The sequence below is a fragment of the Palaemon carinicauda genome, chromosome 1 (assembly GCF_036898095.1).
Source record: "Palaemon carinicauda isolate YSFRI2023 chromosome 1, ASM3689809v2, whole genome shotgun sequence".
NCBI lineage: Eukaryota > Metazoa > Arthropoda > Malacostraca > Decapoda > Palaemonidae > Palaemon > Palaemon carinicauda.
In genome coordinates this window covers 111,310,449-111,327,076 of record NC_090725.1, presented here as the reverse complement: position 1 = coordinate 111,327,076, position 16,628 = coordinate 111,310,449, and the positions used below count along the sequence as shown (strand labels likewise).

General features: G+C 38.1%; 1 protein-coding gene across 3 annotated transcripts in view; it reads right to left on the bottom strand.

Annotated features, from left to right (window-relative positions):
- knk (protein Skeletor knk) overlaps positions 1–16,628 on the bottom strand; it is a 186,034-nt gene that overhangs the window by 16,404 nt on the left and 153,002 nt on the right. For all 3 annotated transcript variants that reach the window (XM_068384030.1, XM_068384033.1, XM_068384038.1), the window contains 6 exons: positions 10,011–10,185; positions 9,131–9,236; positions 4,029–4,165; positions 2,869–3,004; positions 2,622–2,731; positions 2,351–2,430 (listed from right to left, as the gene is read on the bottom strand). In XM_068384030.1, the coding sequence (XP_068240131.1) occupies positions 2,351–2,430; positions 2,622–2,731; positions 2,869–3,004; positions 4,029–4,165; positions 9,131–9,236; positions 10,011–10,185 (744 nt within the window). The remainder of the gene's footprint in view (positions 1–2,350; positions 2,431–2,621; positions 2,732–2,868; positions 3,005–4,028; positions 4,166–9,130; positions 9,237–10,010; positions 10,186–16,628) is intronic.

The window sequence follows — 16,628 nt, the reverse complement described above, 5'->3', positions numbered from 1 at the left end:
TCGAAAGCTCACGCTGGTAACGAGATTCATTCAGGGCAATATGAATGTCTCGGCAGATCGCCTCAGCAGGAAGGGTCAAGTCATCCCCACAGAATGGACCCTTCACAAGAACGTGTGCAACAGGCTTTGGGCCCTGTGGGGTCAGCCAACGATAGATCTGTTCGCTACCTCGATGACCAAGAGGCTCCCATTGTACTGTTCCCCGATCCCAGACCCGGCAGCAGTTCACGTGGATGCTTTTCTGCTGGATTGGTCCCACCTCGACCTGTATGCATTCCCGCCGTTCAAGATCATCAACAGGGTTCTTCAGAAGTTCGTCTCTCACGAAGGGACACGGCTGACGCTGGTTGCTCCCCTTTGGCCTGCAAGAGAATGGTTCACAGAGGTACTGCAATGGCTGGTCGACGTTCCCAGGACTCTCCCTCTAAGAGTGGACCTTCTACGTCAACCTCACGTAAACAAGGTACACCCAAGCCTCCACGCTCTTCGTCTGACTGCCTTCAGACTATCGAAAGACTCTCTAGAGCTAGAGGCTTTTCGAAGGAGGCAGCCAGAGCGATTGCCAGAGCAAGGAGGATATCCACTCGCAGAGTCTATCAATCCAAGTGGGAAGTCTTCCGAAGCTGGTGCAGAGCCAATGCAGTTTCCTCTACCAGTACCACTGTAACCCAAGTTGCTGACTTCCTGTTACATCTTAGGAATGTTAGATCTCTTTCGGCTCCTACGATCAAGGGGTACAGAAGTATGTTGGCATCAGTTTTCCGCCACAGAGGCTTGGATCTTTCCTCCAACAAAGATCTACAAGACATCCTTAGGTCTTTTGAGACCTCTAAAGAACGTCGCTTGTCCACTCCAGGCTGGAATCTAGACGTAGTCCTAAGGTTCCTTATGTCACCTAGATTTGAACCTCTCCAGTCAGCCTCTTTCAAAGACCTTACTCTCAAAACTCTTTTCCTCGTCTGCCTTGCAACAGCCAAAAGAGTTAGTGAGGTTCACGCCTTCAGCAGGAACATAGGATTCACATCTGAAACAGCTACATGTTCCTTACAGCTCGCTTTTTTGGCAAAAAAAGGAACTTCCTTCACGTCCTTGGCCTAGATCGTTCGAAATTCCTAGCCTTTCCAACATGGTGGGTAACGAACTAGAGAGAGTTCTTTGCCCTGTCAGAGCTCTAAAGTACTATCTTAAAAGGTCAAAGCCTATACGAGGGCAATCAGAGGCCTTATGGTGTGCCATTAAGAAACCTTCGATGCCTTATGTCCAAGAACGCAGTTTCTTATTACATAAGGCTTCTGATTAGAGAAGCTCATTCTCACATGAAGGATGAAGACCTTGCTTTGCTGAAGGTAAGGACACACGAAGTGAGAGCTGTGGCTACTTCAGTGGCCTTCAAACAGAACCGTTCTCTGCAGAGTATTATGGATGCAACCTATTGGAGGAGCAAGTCAGTGTTTGCATCATTCTATCTCAAAGATGTCCAGTCTCTTTACGAGAACTGCTACACCCTGGGACCATTCGTAGCAGCGAGTGCAGTAGTAGGTGAGAGCTCAACCACTACATTCCCTTAATCCCATAACCTTTTTTAACCTTTCTCTTGAATGCTTTTATTGTTGTTTTGGGTTGTTACGGTGGGCTAAGAAGCCTTCCGCATCCTTGTTGATTTGGCGGGTGGTCAATTCTTTCTTGAGAAGCGCCTAGGTTAGAGGTTGTGTTGAGGTCCTTTAGTATGGGTTGCAGCCCTTTATACTTCAGCACCTTAGAGTTGTTCAGCCTCCTAAGAGGACCGCTGCGCTCAGTAAGGAAGACTTACTTATTAAAGGCAGAGTAATGGTTCAAGTCGACTTCCTTACCAGGTACTTATAATTTAATTTGTTATTTTGAATAACTGATAATATGAAATACGGGATACTTAGCTTCTTGATTAACATGTACACTGGTTTTCACCCACCCCCCTGGGTGTGAATCAGCTACATGATTATCGGGTAAGATTAATATTGAAAAATGTTATTTTCATTAGTAAAATAAATTTTTGAATATACTTACCCGATAATCATGATTTAATTGACCCACCCTTCCTCCCCATAGAGAACCAGTGGACCGAGGAAAAATTGAGGTGGTGTTGACAAGAAGTACTGCAGTACCTGACCACAGATGGCGCTGGTGAGTACACCCCCCTCTTGTATAGCGATCGCTGGCGTATCCCGTCCGTAGATTTCTGTCGGGCAACGGAGTTGACAGCTACATGATTATCGGGTAAGTATATTCAAAAATTTATTTTACTAATGAAAATAACATTTTTTGTTTTGTAAGGTCTTAATTCCATAAAATCCATATACAGTACTGTACTTACAATTTTGGCTTACTACTGTGTGTGAAGGCAAAACAGTTCTTTTCAGGAGCTTTTTTATTAAACTCTATTGGTTGTTTAACCTGTTGAGAAAAAAAATTTGTAAGAATACGTACAATAATTGTATAAAGAGTAAGTCACATTTACACTTTGTGCAGCTTTATTTCACAAAAGTTTGGCCATGCTACAACTAGTAATGCTACATTCTATGTTGGAAAATAGATTAATTGTACTTTTTATGGCACCAAACTGACTAAATGGTGGATTCTCTTGCCTTGGACCACGCATAATGCATAGTAGGACGATTGTTTACATCGAGACGACCAAGAGCCCATATGATCATTGCTTCTCCTTCTGCTGGATATGGTTTGTCTCCATCATCGGCTAAAAATTGATAATGTTATAAGTTCCTTTTTAGATAAAAAACACATTTTTTAAAACAATACATGCAATTAAAAAATTTTCACAATAATATTGCAAAATTAAATTTTATGGAGGAAATTTTTAACTACTGTACTCACGAGTAGTGAGGGGACGTCGAAAAGTGAAAACGTTAATTCCATCTAGTCTCGTGCTACTATGAGCTTGATAATTCTGGTGGCCCCCTACTTTGTCATCTTCACACACACCCTTGTACTGGCCCAAAAGCTTTGTACACTGAAAAATAATCATTAGCATAAGTCACCAATCAAGTTGGTTCACCTTGCCACAAGTAACAGCAGTTTTCTTAATCTTTAGAATGCTGAAATCTTCAATTTCAGTTTCAAATTAAGAGAATTATTTCAAGAGGGTATCATGTGAAGATATAAGAGATTTGATAAATAATTGAGAACAAAGTGACAGAAAAAAAGGCAAGTAATAAACTATAGAAGGGAGAAGGCAAGTAAGAACACACATGATATTCTACTCATAAGTAAATGCAGAAAGGTTATAGGTTAAAAGTCAACGCAATTTCCTATTTCAAAATACCAGCCACGGTATTTAAAAATTACGGAAAGGCCTTTTGTCTGTACAGACAGCTCCAAGAATAGGAATTATAGGAAGCATGAGAAATAACATACGTTAGACCTTTATATACAACTGACCAAAATTGCAGGTTGTAGCAAACTGAACAGAGTCCATTAACTGTAATTATTCGTCTCTTACATTATTCACTCTAATGAATGAGTCAAAGGGATATGTAGTCGACATAATATTGACGAGGTACATAAAGTACTCCTCTCATCACCTTTCCTTTATGTTATATATTAATTACTCAATGGTACAAATATAACCTTCCTCTATACAAATAACCTTCTATTCCTTGTACTTGATCAGCCATAAATGTTTAGGGGTAGATCAATGCACCAATCTGATCTTACTCACAATGTCTGAAGGTTTATAAATTATTTAAAAAATTGAATTATCTGTATCATTATTATTATTATTATTATTACTACTACTTGCTAAGCCACAACCCTAGTTGGAAAAGCAGGATGCTATAAGCCAAGGGGCCCCAACAGGGAAAATAGCCCAGTGAGGAAAGTAAATAAGTTAAAATAAAATATTTTAAGAACAGTAACAACATCAAAATAAATATTTCCTATATAAGCTATAAAAACTAACAAAATAGAGGAAGAGAAATAAGATAGAATAGTATTTTTTTTTAGGAATGGGCAACACACTAGCATTTAAAACTTACAGGCATATACGAAGAGATATTATAATCAACAAGGTGCTGGAGATGACCGTCCATAAAAGCTATGACAACATCTCCATCGATCATCTTTGGTTCGGTTGGAGACCCACTCATTCCAAAGGCTATGTAGTCCTTCTCATCTGAAATAATATAATTATTATTATTGTCACTATTATTATTATTAATTATTACTATTATTATCATTATTATTAGCTAAGCTACAACCCTTGTGAGGGGCGAATGACAGATCAAAGCCGACTGATGCTTTACTCTCAGAACAGGTGATTGACATAGAGGTCTGCGGACGGATAAGTAGCAAAGCCCCCTGGGGTAGGTGACCGACTGCCGCAGACAGGTAAAATATGCTGGGCATTTGCATTTCTTTATGTTAACATTTAAATATAGCAAGGCCCAGCATTAACATACAATGATTAATGATACACAAATAAAAAGAAGAGATGATTCTGCACACGATGATATAAATAACATTTACAATGAAATAACAGGAAAATATGTATAGGTGAAAAAAGTGAATTCGTTGAGTAAGAATGCTGTAGGACATTGTCCTTACACCCTAATTGGAAAAGCACGATACTATAAGGCAAAGGGCTCCAACAGGGGAAAATAACCCAGTGAGGAAAGGAAATCAGGAAATAATTAACAAGGGAAGCAATGAACAATTAAATTAAAACACTACGAACAGTAACAACATTAAAATAGATTTCATGTATAAACTATAGACTAAAACCAAGACAATTTTATAAAACAAAATACAAAATGAGGATTTCTCATGAAAGCAAATGTTGATTTAAAAGTAATATCCTATCAAATTATTTTCTCAAATCCAAGTAGGAATAAAAATCATTATTTCAGTCACATAGAAGAGAATCAAAATGGGAAAAACACTACAGTACTTATTTTTCTGTCAGAAAATGGGATTTAATCTTGCCTTATAATATCAACTATTACGAGGATGTGGTCTTTGTGCAGTGCAATGTCAAGGCCCAGGGGACACGATTTATTGAGCAAGAAGGAATCAAATCACATTATAACAGAAATAAGCTGAAAAAAAAAATAAAATAAATGGAAGGGATAATTGAAATCTGATGTAATGAGAATAGAGGGAATACATGTTAAAATTAAAAATTAAAACATAATTGTTATATCTATCTATCTATATAAAGTAATGAAATCAAATAGTTAAAATCATAAGGATTTAGAACTGTTAAGAGAATACAATAAAATTAAGAAATTTTAGTTTTTTAAACAATTTAAGAGTTTAAGGGAATAAAAACAAGTTTGCTGGGTGCAGTAACTTACTGTGCAATTTCAGTCAAATAACCAACTGTACTGTACAGTAAAGAGAGAGTATCAAGTGAAAAAAAATGTAGTTATTTAGGGCGTTGGTTGACTACTCATTAACGGCTATGTTGGAGAGGGGGCTGACGAGTTAGCTGAATCTAAGGCACCACAATGTCGTGGTTTTCAAGTTTAGAGGTGGTCTCTTACCTAGCCCACAAATATAGAGGGTTAACAGTAATTCAATGATGTTTAGTCCACTCTAGGGTTGGGAAATCAGCAGATAAGGTGGTTCCACTTATTCATTAACAAATGATTTACTGTATGGCAATTATTAATCATTACAAGCAATGATCACTAAGGCATTGTCGCTCTAGTGATGAAAACATTGCGAGGACCAAGAGGTGGGGGGCTCACCAGGCAAAGTAACCTTTTAGGCACTTCACTATGTTAGGGGTCAGACTGAGTAAAGAATTTTTTTCCTTAGTTAAAATTTGAAAGCCCTGCTTCAAAGAAATAACCAAAGTGCCACAGAGGTAAGATGTAGAAATAAGGAATATGCCCTAGAAGTAAGATGAAGAAATAAACAATGAGCCCTAGAGGTATCATAGATGGATGAAGAAATAGGCATGTGCCATAGAGGTAAAATGAAAAAATAAACAATGAGCTCTAGAGGTACAGATGAAGAAATAGGCATTGTGCCCTAGAGCAGTGTTTCTTAAAGTGTGGTCAGCGGACCCCCAGGGGTCCGTGGAATATTCCAAGGGGTCCGCAGGATAATTTTTAATATCGATTTCAGTCAAATTTTTGGCCAAAACGTCCTAAATTCCTATTTTTGTAGCACCAAATCCTGATGGCTTTTTACAGTGGCTAAGTCACATTGGGATGGAAGTAATTTAAGTAATGCCGCCTTCCTCCCTTGGGGTGAAATCCTCAACGAAATTCCGAAAAAGACACACACAAAAAAACAACTTTATAGAAGGCAGTGGTGTTCATGATTTGGCAACATTGTACTGACTGATGCCCGGTGGTGCGGCCGCCCGCCACATATCAGTTGACGTTAAGGCTGCTGTGAGGAACACACGGCAGTTGCTTGTGCTCCTCTTTGTTGGTAAGAAAATCATCTGGATGCTTATGACAACATACTGATTTTTTATATGCCATTTGTTAAACGTTATTACCTACCTTTTTGAGATTAGAATTTCGAATACTAGACCTCGTGACCTCGCCAAGTTACTTGCAGGATAAACATCAGAAGACAGCCTAGCTTACTTTTTAGCATCAGGATAATGGATCTGTGGCTCAAGACAGGCTCACTTACAAAGAAAAAAACCGAATTCCAGAACAACAACCAAGACAGCACTGGCCTTAAAGAAGAAAGAAACGATGCTAACAGTGCAACTCAGCTCAAGCTACTGGAGGCAGGCGCAGATGCCATGGACGAAGGGAACACCGCTGACACAAACCAAAGCAGTACAGATGCCTCGGTTACCACTGTAGGGCACAAGCAAACACACCAAGAAACAGCCAAAAAGAAGCGTAAATACTGCAGTAATTACTTGAAACTTGGATTTTTTTGGCAAGGCAACTGTGAGGATCCTATCCCACAGTGTGTTTTGTGCTATGAAACATTAGCTAATGAGGCTATGAAACCCTCAAAGCTCAGAAGACATTTCAAGTCCAGACATAAGGAATATGTGGGAAAACCCATAGAATTTTTTCAAAGAAAATGTAATGAACTTGATATTCACAGAAAAAAGGAAGCTTCATCTTTTTTTATACCTGGAGAAAATGCAAAGGCCACTGAATCTTCATACAAAGTGTCGTTATTAATTGCAAAAACAGGAAAGGCGCATTCCATAGGCGAGACTTTGGTCAAACCAGCAGCCAAGATAATGACAGATCATGCTTGGAGAAAAGGCTAGTAAAGAAATAAACAAGATGCCTTTGTCTAACGACACTGTCAAGAAAAGGATAACGTCAATGGCTGAAAATGGGAAAGTTCAGCTGGTGTCACAATTACAGCAGAGTCTGTATTTTTCACTACAGCTGGACAAGTCCACAGATATAGGGAACGAGGCAAATCTTTTGTGCTTTGTTAGGTACATTTACTGTGGGGAAGTACATGATGAATTTCTTTTCTGTCGTCCTCTTCCTACAAACACAACAGGAGAGGCTATCTTTAATGTAGCTAACAATTTTATTGTCCAAAATGAACTCTCCTGGTCGCGATGTGTTGGAATCAGCACAGATGGTGCAACTGTGATGACCGGTAAACTAAGGGGCCTAGTGAGTCGGGTACAAAGCATTGTACCACAGGTAAAGGCAACACATTGTTGCATTCACCGTGAACAACTTGCTGTGAAACATGTGCCTACCTGTCTTAAAACAGTTCTGGAAGAGGCAGTAAAAATTGTCAATTTCATCAAAAGGAAAAGACTGAACACCCGCTTATTTACAGTTCTGTGTGAAGAGATGGGAAGCTAACACACAAAACTCCTTTACCATACAGAGGTTCGCTGGCTGACACGGGGAAAAGTTCTTTCCCGTCTCTTTGAACTTCGTGAGGAAGTGCAATTTTTCTTGTATGAACGTCATGACCTCTATAATCGAATGCATGACACCCAGTGGCTCACAAATCTGGCATACCTGTCTGATATTTTCAGTACACTAAACGGATTGAATCTGTCTTTGCAAGGAAAAGATACTACCATCTTTAAAGTGCAGGACAAAATACAGGCAACACGAATGAAGCTGGACTTGTGGTGCGGCCGCATTGACCGCAAAGATTTTGAGTCTTTTCCTTCATTAGCAGATTTCCTGCTTACTTCCAAGGAAGAGCTAGATGGTGACACAACACAAGCTTTCAAAGCCCATCTGCAAGGCCTTCACTCAGAGTTAGGAAAATATTTTGAAGAACCAGACCCAAGCTTTGAGTGGATTAGAAATCCATTTGTTACAGATAAAGTAGATATAGAAAAGGTCAGTGTCAACCTGTCATCAAAAGAGGCTGATGATCTTGTCGAGATTGCAACAAGTGGGACACTGAAGACCCTATTCAGGGAAAGAAGTTTGGCCAATTTTTGGGCTGAAGTCCAGCCAGAGTACCATGGACTTGCAGAAATTGCTTTGAAACACTTGATGCCGTTCCCAACAACGTACAACTGTGAAATTGGATTTTCTACACTGGTTGATCTTAAAACGAAGAAGCGCAACCTAATCAATATCGAACCCGACGTGCGACTGAAACTCAGCAGACTGGAGCCAGATATTCCAACAATAGTGAGGCAGCAAAAACAGTATCATTCATCGCATTAAGTATGGTTGTGAGATATGAGGAGGAAGCGTTGCTGTTAAGTTCATGAAAATTTGTATGCAAAATTATCAATGTTGTGGAAATTATGTTAAGCAAAATATAAACATTTATGTTGAAGATAAGCCATTAATAAATAATTCAGTTGTAATTTCAGTATATTATGACCTGCAAACACTTTCAAACTCAAGAAGAAAATTATAATAATAAAGGTTCCGCTACATGAGTAATTTTAATAAAAGGGGTCCGCTGCACAAAAAAGTTTAAGAAACACTGCCCTAGAGGTATAGATGAAGAAATAAACAATAAGCCCTAGAGGTATAGATGAAGAAATAAGCTTATGTGGCCTAGAAAACCAGATTCATCAAAATAATAATACAAGGCTGAAATTAGTCAAATCATCGGAGAATATTTTAGTTACAAAATCGTGACTTCATTACCAATAAATCACTCTTTCAAAAGCATGAATTATTTTCAAAAACAATATACTAACCAACTTGAGCAGCCAATTCCAGTGTGACTTGATTGCCGAAAACATCCCAGGACAACTGGAGATTCTTATGTAACTGTTCACAGTTTGGCATGGTATTTTCATGAGGCTGAAAAGTATCATTAACCACTTAAAATTCACGAGAAATACAAGAGTTAAAATATATTATAGAATGTCCGTTTTAAAGTTATGATCAAAATTTTTTCTATCTTTAATTGTTTTCACAAGATTGTTGTTGAATCATAAAAACAAACCTATCAAAAAGGTATTTACTGGAACTATAAAAATGACTAGACTAATATAAGCACTTGAAAAAGTTTTATTAAATTTTTTTATTTATCTCAAATGATTTTCATAAATGATTGTTGTTGAATCATAAAAACGATAAATCTATCAAAAAAGGTATTTACTAGAGCTATATAAAGGAGAAGACTGTTATAAGCACTGGAAAAAGTTATAAAATTATTTACTTTTTATCTCAAAATCTTTCCATGAATATTTACTATTGAATCATAAAAAAAAAATATCAAAATGGTCTTGACTGGAACTATAAAAATGACAAGACTGGTATAACCACTTAATAAAGTTATAAAATCTTTTACTCTATCTCAAAATCTTTCCATAAATATTTACTATTGAATCATATCATCTATATACCAAGACACTTCCCCCAATTTCGGGGAGTAGCAGATGTCAAACAAAGGAACAAAAGGGGACCTTTCCTCTCTCAGCTCCTCCCAGACTGACGAGGGATTCAGCAGAGTTTAGCTGGTACTGCTAGGGTGCCACATTAAAACAAACCTATCAAAATGTTCTTTACTAGAACTATATAAATGAAAAGACCGGTATGAACAATTAAATAATAATCTGAAAGTATACTCACTATAACTTTAACAAGAGAGGGAGGCACATTCAGATCCTCAGGAATGATGATTGAACCAAGGACTCTGTCATTCTTGATGTCATACACAGACAACCAGTCAACGGTGAATACTGTTAGCTCTCCTGGCAATTCTAAAGTTATTGTTTTCTTGTTGTATTTTTTCAGAGGAGTCATGCTGAAATGGTAAGTTTAAGAATTATTTCCTTTACAAATAATTTGTAACAATAAATTTAAAAAAAGTTTGAATGGTCTTCAGTAACAGGTCGGTAACATATAAAAATATACCTTAACAAGAGCAATCTGAGGTTTCTGACCCTTGCCAAAGGTTAATGGGATCATCCATGGCCCAAGATATATCTGGAGAAAATTTCGTCAAAATACACCAATTTCTTTTGACATCTCTAAAATGTGATAAGGTTATATGGAATTGGTGGAAGGTTGTTGCAAGCAGTGAAAATTTTCTACAAAAGTACTAACGTATGTGTTAGGATAGGAAATTGAGTGAGCGATTGGTTTCTGGTGAGAGTGGGGCTGAGACAGGGATGTGTGATATCGCCATAGGATGTTTAACTTCTATGTTGATGGAGTGGTGAGAGAGGTGAAGGCTCGAGCGCTTGGACGAGGATTGAAACTGGTAGACAAGAATGATCATGAATGGGAGGTAAATCTGTTATTTGTGGATGATACTGTACTGGTTGCAGACTCGGAAGAGACTCTTGGCCGATTAGTGACAGAATATGGAAGGGTATGTGAGAGAAGGAAGTTGAGAGTTAATGTGGGTAAGAGTAAGGTTATGAGATGTACAAAATGTCATGTTGAATGGAGAGTTACTTGAGGAGGTGGATCAATTTAAGTACTTGGGGTCTGTTGTTGCAGCAAATGGTGGAGTGGAAGCAGATGTACGTCAGTGTGAATGAAGGATGCCAAGTGTTGGGAGCAGTGAAGGGAGAGGTAAAGAATAAAAGGTTGGGCATGAATGTAAAGAGAGTTCTGTATGAGAAAGTGATTGTACCAACTGTGATGTATGGATCGGAGTTGTGGGGAATGAAAGTGACAAACAGAAATTGAATGTGTTTGAGATGAAGTGTCTAAAGCCCTGTCCACACGATCGAGCATGCCCGATGGGCAAACAGTGATACCAGACCACAATAGTTAGTGAAAATGAGGGTTAATGACGTCAGAAGCGGGAAAACTAAATGCAGGGATCTGGCATCTCTGTATGATGCCAGATCCCTGTCTGTGGTTTTCCCGCTTCTGATGTCATTAACTCTCATTTTCACTAACTATTGTGGTCTGGTATCACTGTTTGCCCGTCGGGCATGCTCGATCGTGTGGACAGGGCTTAAGGGGTATGGGTGGTGTATATCGAGTACATAGGGTTAGGAACGAAGTGGTGAGGATGAGAACAGGTGTAAGAAATGATTTAGCAGCTAGAGTGGATATGAATGTGTTGAGGTGGTTTGGCCATGTTGAGGGAATGGAAAATAACTGTCTGCTAAAGAAGGTGATGAATGCAAGAGTTGATGGGAGAAGTAAAAAAGGCAGGCCAAGCTTTGGAGGGATGGATGGAGTGAAGAAAGCTCTGGGTGATAGGAGGATAGATATGAGAGGCAAGAGAGCATGCTAGAAATAGGAATGAACGGCGAGCGATTGTGACTCTGTTCAAGTAGGCCCTGCTGCTTCCTCCAGTTGCCTTGGATGACCGCGGAGGTAGCAGCAGTAGGGGATTCAGTGTTATGAAACTTCATCTGTGGTGGATAACAGGGGAGGGTGGGCTGTGGCACACTAGCAGTACAAGCTGAACTCGGTTGAGTCCCTTGTCAGGCTGGGAGGAATGTAGAGAGGAAAGGTCCCCTTTTTTTCATTTGTTTGATGTCGGCTACCCCCCAAAATTGGGGAAGTGCCTTGGTACATTATATGTACAGTATGTATGTATCTGTAAAAGAGCGAAAAATGGGTATCTTGATCTAGAATCTGGATCCGGGTCATCTCCAAATTCAATGGGGTCGTCCATGACCTAAAATCTATCTGCGGTGAAAATTATCAAAATCCGTTGAGTAATTTGATGTAAGCCTGTCCACAGACACAGCCAAAAAAAAGACTTGAAAACCTAACCTCCTTGGTGGAGGTTAAAGTACTATGTAATTACACTGTACTGTATATACAGTTAATAAAAAAAAAAATAGATCTTTTGTAAAATACATAAAACTATTTTCCTACAGAAGCTAATGCAATGCTTTTAAGTGGAGACTGGCTTGACCCTCTAAAAATCACAAATTCTTAAGTAATTTGTATTTTTCCTAACATACTTACCTAGAACTACCTTCTTAGGAGTTACTAGTAACTCTACCTAACCGACCAGCTTTTTGTATAGTTTACCCTCTTTCCGTTTTCTAAGGGGTTAACCTCAGGCAGTGTAAAAATCCGTTGAATAGTTTTGATGCAAGCCTGTCCACAGACACAGCCAAACAAAGACTTGAAAACCTAACCTCCTTGGTGGAGGTTAAAGTACTATGTAATTACACTGTACTGTATATACAGTTAACAAAAAAAAGAAAAAAAAATAGATCTTTTGTAAAATACATAAAACTATTTTCCTACAGAAGCTAATGCAATGCTTTTAAGTGGAGACTGGCTTGACCCTCTAAAAAGGCAATTTATCACATCATAGGTCTCATCTATATAGGCTAAACATCCTTTGACATAGTTATTTTATATCGTCTGACTGGTTAGTTTTTACATTATGTTAAAAAAAAGCAGATTCAACAAGTATAGTACAATACCTGATATTCATAAAAGGGTTGAGATGTATGGTGTGTGTGTAAACGTATCTTCTGTGGCCAATATAGTAGATTCTTTTAGAATATGGTAAAAGAATTCCTTCTGGGATTTTTCCGTTAGAAAATGGGATTCAATATTGCCTCACATTTTAAAGGATTCTAAGGATTTAGTCTATGGAAGTTCAGACATGGAAATTGGACCATGATATCTACAAGGGAAATTCATTCCGATAGCCTCCTTACTATAAACCTTTACAATTTCTCTCATTTTAAAAAGGAAAAAGATTTTCAAAATAGACAACCTCTGTTTAAGTTCAAGATTTTACTACAAAGACATTGGGCTGATTTGGATTGGCTTTGTCCAAGGAGTATCCTCGATGATGAATCTCAAACCCTTCTCTGTTTATGGAGCCTTCCGTAGAAAGATAGGTAAAGCTCTTATCATTTACACCTGTCAGAGAAACAGAGGTTGCAAGGGATCAACTCAATTTCAACTTACGAAAACTTATACCGAAATTAACAGACCTTCAGGTTTTGGAAATACTGGGAGTAGTAAAGACTGTGGTAGAATTCTCAGGCACCAAGAAAGCACCAACATACATCCGAAAACAAGGGAAAGCGACTTCCTATCCCTGTACCAGATAGATGGAAAATATTTTTTATTTTTAGAAAAGTTCAGTAGAACAGGTCTTCTCCCACTTTTAGTAAATACTACATTCGTGAATAGGATCAGTCGGATGCAGACATGTTCACACTCGCTAGACAAAAAAGGGATTTTGACGAAGGAAAAATCTATTTCTGGGTGAGGAACCTGTGTTGCTCCGTGAGATGCTCCTTAAAGCACCATTTCTAAGGCATAAATATTGCTAAATATACCAGAGAAAAAAGGAATGCATGGAATGCCAGGAATTAACCCAGCTCGCTCACTCAACGAGTGTCGCTATAGATACTGGGGCGTGATAGAACCACGACCATAGGTCCCTCACTAGTTAGACCTCTCCTTCATCAACATCCCATGGAACAACACCCGACTGCTGCCTCTACTACGACTATCCTCCCCTCACCCCCTACACCTCCTCACCCCCTACACCTCCCCACCCCCTTACATTCATTCCTCCTAAGCACCAGCAAAGGTTCGGACGTGTTTTTCATTGCTCTGTGCTGTTGTGTGTTTTTGACAATGTCCGACGTTTTGGAGATCCCTGCTCCCAAGTTGAGTATTATAGTTGCCTGTTTAGGATTTCGAGGTAGCGACACTCGTTAATTCAATTACCTTACTGGTTTTTTTCTCAGCCGTTTGTTCACGTTCCCTTACGGGTGTGTTCGCAGCCTTTTTGGTGTCGCTTCCTCGTGATCTCCTTGTATTGTCGGACTTTCAATTAGTTCCTCGTACTAATTGTAGTCCCTTTTTGTGATCTGGAATTTTAGACCTTTCCACCTGTTGACATGTTTTGGTCAACGATAAAGGCATTCAAAATTTTGGTAAACGGCAAGATTGCGCTGATAACTATATTGGCATCAAAGGGCATGGTACACAACTCTGGCCTGTTATTGAAATGTAAAGGGGCGTTGCCTTGCAATCAATCCTTTCAGTCAAACAATTTTGAGCCATTCTCTAGCTACATTTTACTGAATAGTCCTATCCAACATATCCTTTGAAGTAATGACTCGAGTTACGTAGGTTGACTACCGTAGGTTCAAAATGATAATCTACTGGTGATATATATCAAGACAATAGAAAGTTTAGTTTGATTAAAAAGTCAAGGATTTACCAGTTACTAGAATTAGTCATAATATTTTTAACTTGGGTTTCCTTTTCTATGGTAAGAAACTTTTAATTTCAATTGTTGAAGATTTAAATATAAGCTGATTACTGTGTTTGAACAGTAAGATTAGATTCGCTTGTAGTGAATATTTTCTCTGGATCCCAATATGAGCCCTATTTCTAATATTTTAGACAATGTTATAGCATTTAGTTTGCTTTACAACTTAAAACTTTCGCCCGAGCTCATATGAATTTAATGTTAAACATTTAAAACAGATGGTAAAAAGATGGTAACCTGTATCTCTATATCTCTCATCTTGATATTACGAACTACTCCCAATACTCTAGCTATACCTTATATACAGTTATGTTGGCTAGATAACTTAGTAATCTTGTGAAATAAGAATGCTTTACATATTCTCACAGTTTGCCATGGTTTGGCAGGTGTTAAACAAGTTCTTGGATAGTTTATATCGGAGATATTTATTTTAAAGTTGTTACTTTTCTTAAAATATTTTATTTTTCCTAGTTTTCTTTCCTCACTGGGCTATTTTCCCTGTTGGAGCCTCTGGGCTTATAGCATCCTGCGAACAACAAGACCTTGTTAATAGTTCCTTTCTGATCACAGAAGGAATCTTTCACAAATCTGTGGCACCTGTTGTCGGAGTGTCCAAGAAAGATGACGTATAAAGCCAATATGCACAACCATCACCTCTCAGAAGTGATTGATCCAAGCCCATCTGTGCTACATCTGGTCAAATGGAGAACACCAGCTAAACAGATGGACTGTTTATTATGTAGGTTCTTAAAAAAATCTACCAATATTCTCTTTCAAAGATCATGGAGTGGTTATTTTGGTTGGTGCAATATTAAAATGTTTGTCAATAACTAGGTTTGCTTCCAAACAAGTTGGAAGAGCTTATGTTTTAGCCCCTGTTTGTGTGTGTGTGTGTGTTAGTGAACAGCTTCCTGGCCACAATTTTAGTAATGAAACTTGCAGGGGGTAACTTATAGAAAATGCTGGAAATTATTAAATTTTGGAAGATCAAGGTCATGGTCAAGCAAAATGTCCAATTCCCGTTATCAGCCAGAAGTTTGGACATTTTCACAGACTTCAAACTTGATTCATATTTGATTGTATGAAAATCCACACCAATTGTGATAAGGTCAAAGGTCAAGGTCGAGAAATAAGCTACCGCGGCAGAGAACTGCCGCACCGAGTGCCCCTCTGAATTTTTATAATGTTCAATTTGAGCCATTAAGAGATTTAGATCCAAGCTTAATTTTACGCTCATGCATCAGGGATTAGAAAGGTCCCTTCTAAGTATCATAGTGGTTGTATTATATCGATAACTATTGCAAAGCTTACAGTAATGAACATTTATCTAAAAGCTGGTTGTGGTTTTACATAATTGAAAAGTAAATTTTGATTTCTAATTATTCTATGTATTGTTTTGGAATTTTCAAGTTTAAATATCTCTTAAAAATTTCAGTTAAAACCCTCTTTTCCATTGACATTAGTTCCAGCTAAACACATTAGTAGGCTACAAATACTATATGTCGACATAACCTTTTGGGAACAATATGATTGTGACATTTTTACCTTTATTCAGAGCAAAAATATTATTTTAACACTTTGAATTTGACTCGCTTGTTTCCGCACATACCTCTTTTGAAAACAGATGAAGTATTTCTGCAGAAATAAACCTGTGTGTTTTCGTGTTTCTTTTTATATTCGTTTCCCATATTTATTTGGTTGTTGTTGACATTCAGTATTATTTGGACAAAATTTCAGTTACTAGAGGTAGCATCCCAATTGTGTTTTGAGGGACTAAATCCGTTAATCACACTGACCTAAACTGCAATATCATTCACAATCTGAAGTTTGGGCACAGTAGCTCAAAAAGAATTGAAGGTGAAGGTACATGAATGGAGCAGGGAACCTCTTAAAACTTACTGCAAGACTATTTACCCCTTTACCAAGTGCATGTGTTTATTGGATTATTAAAGGAAGAAAATGTGGAAATTTCAAAATTTTTAAACTTTATAAATTAAGATGGAAATGGAATGTTG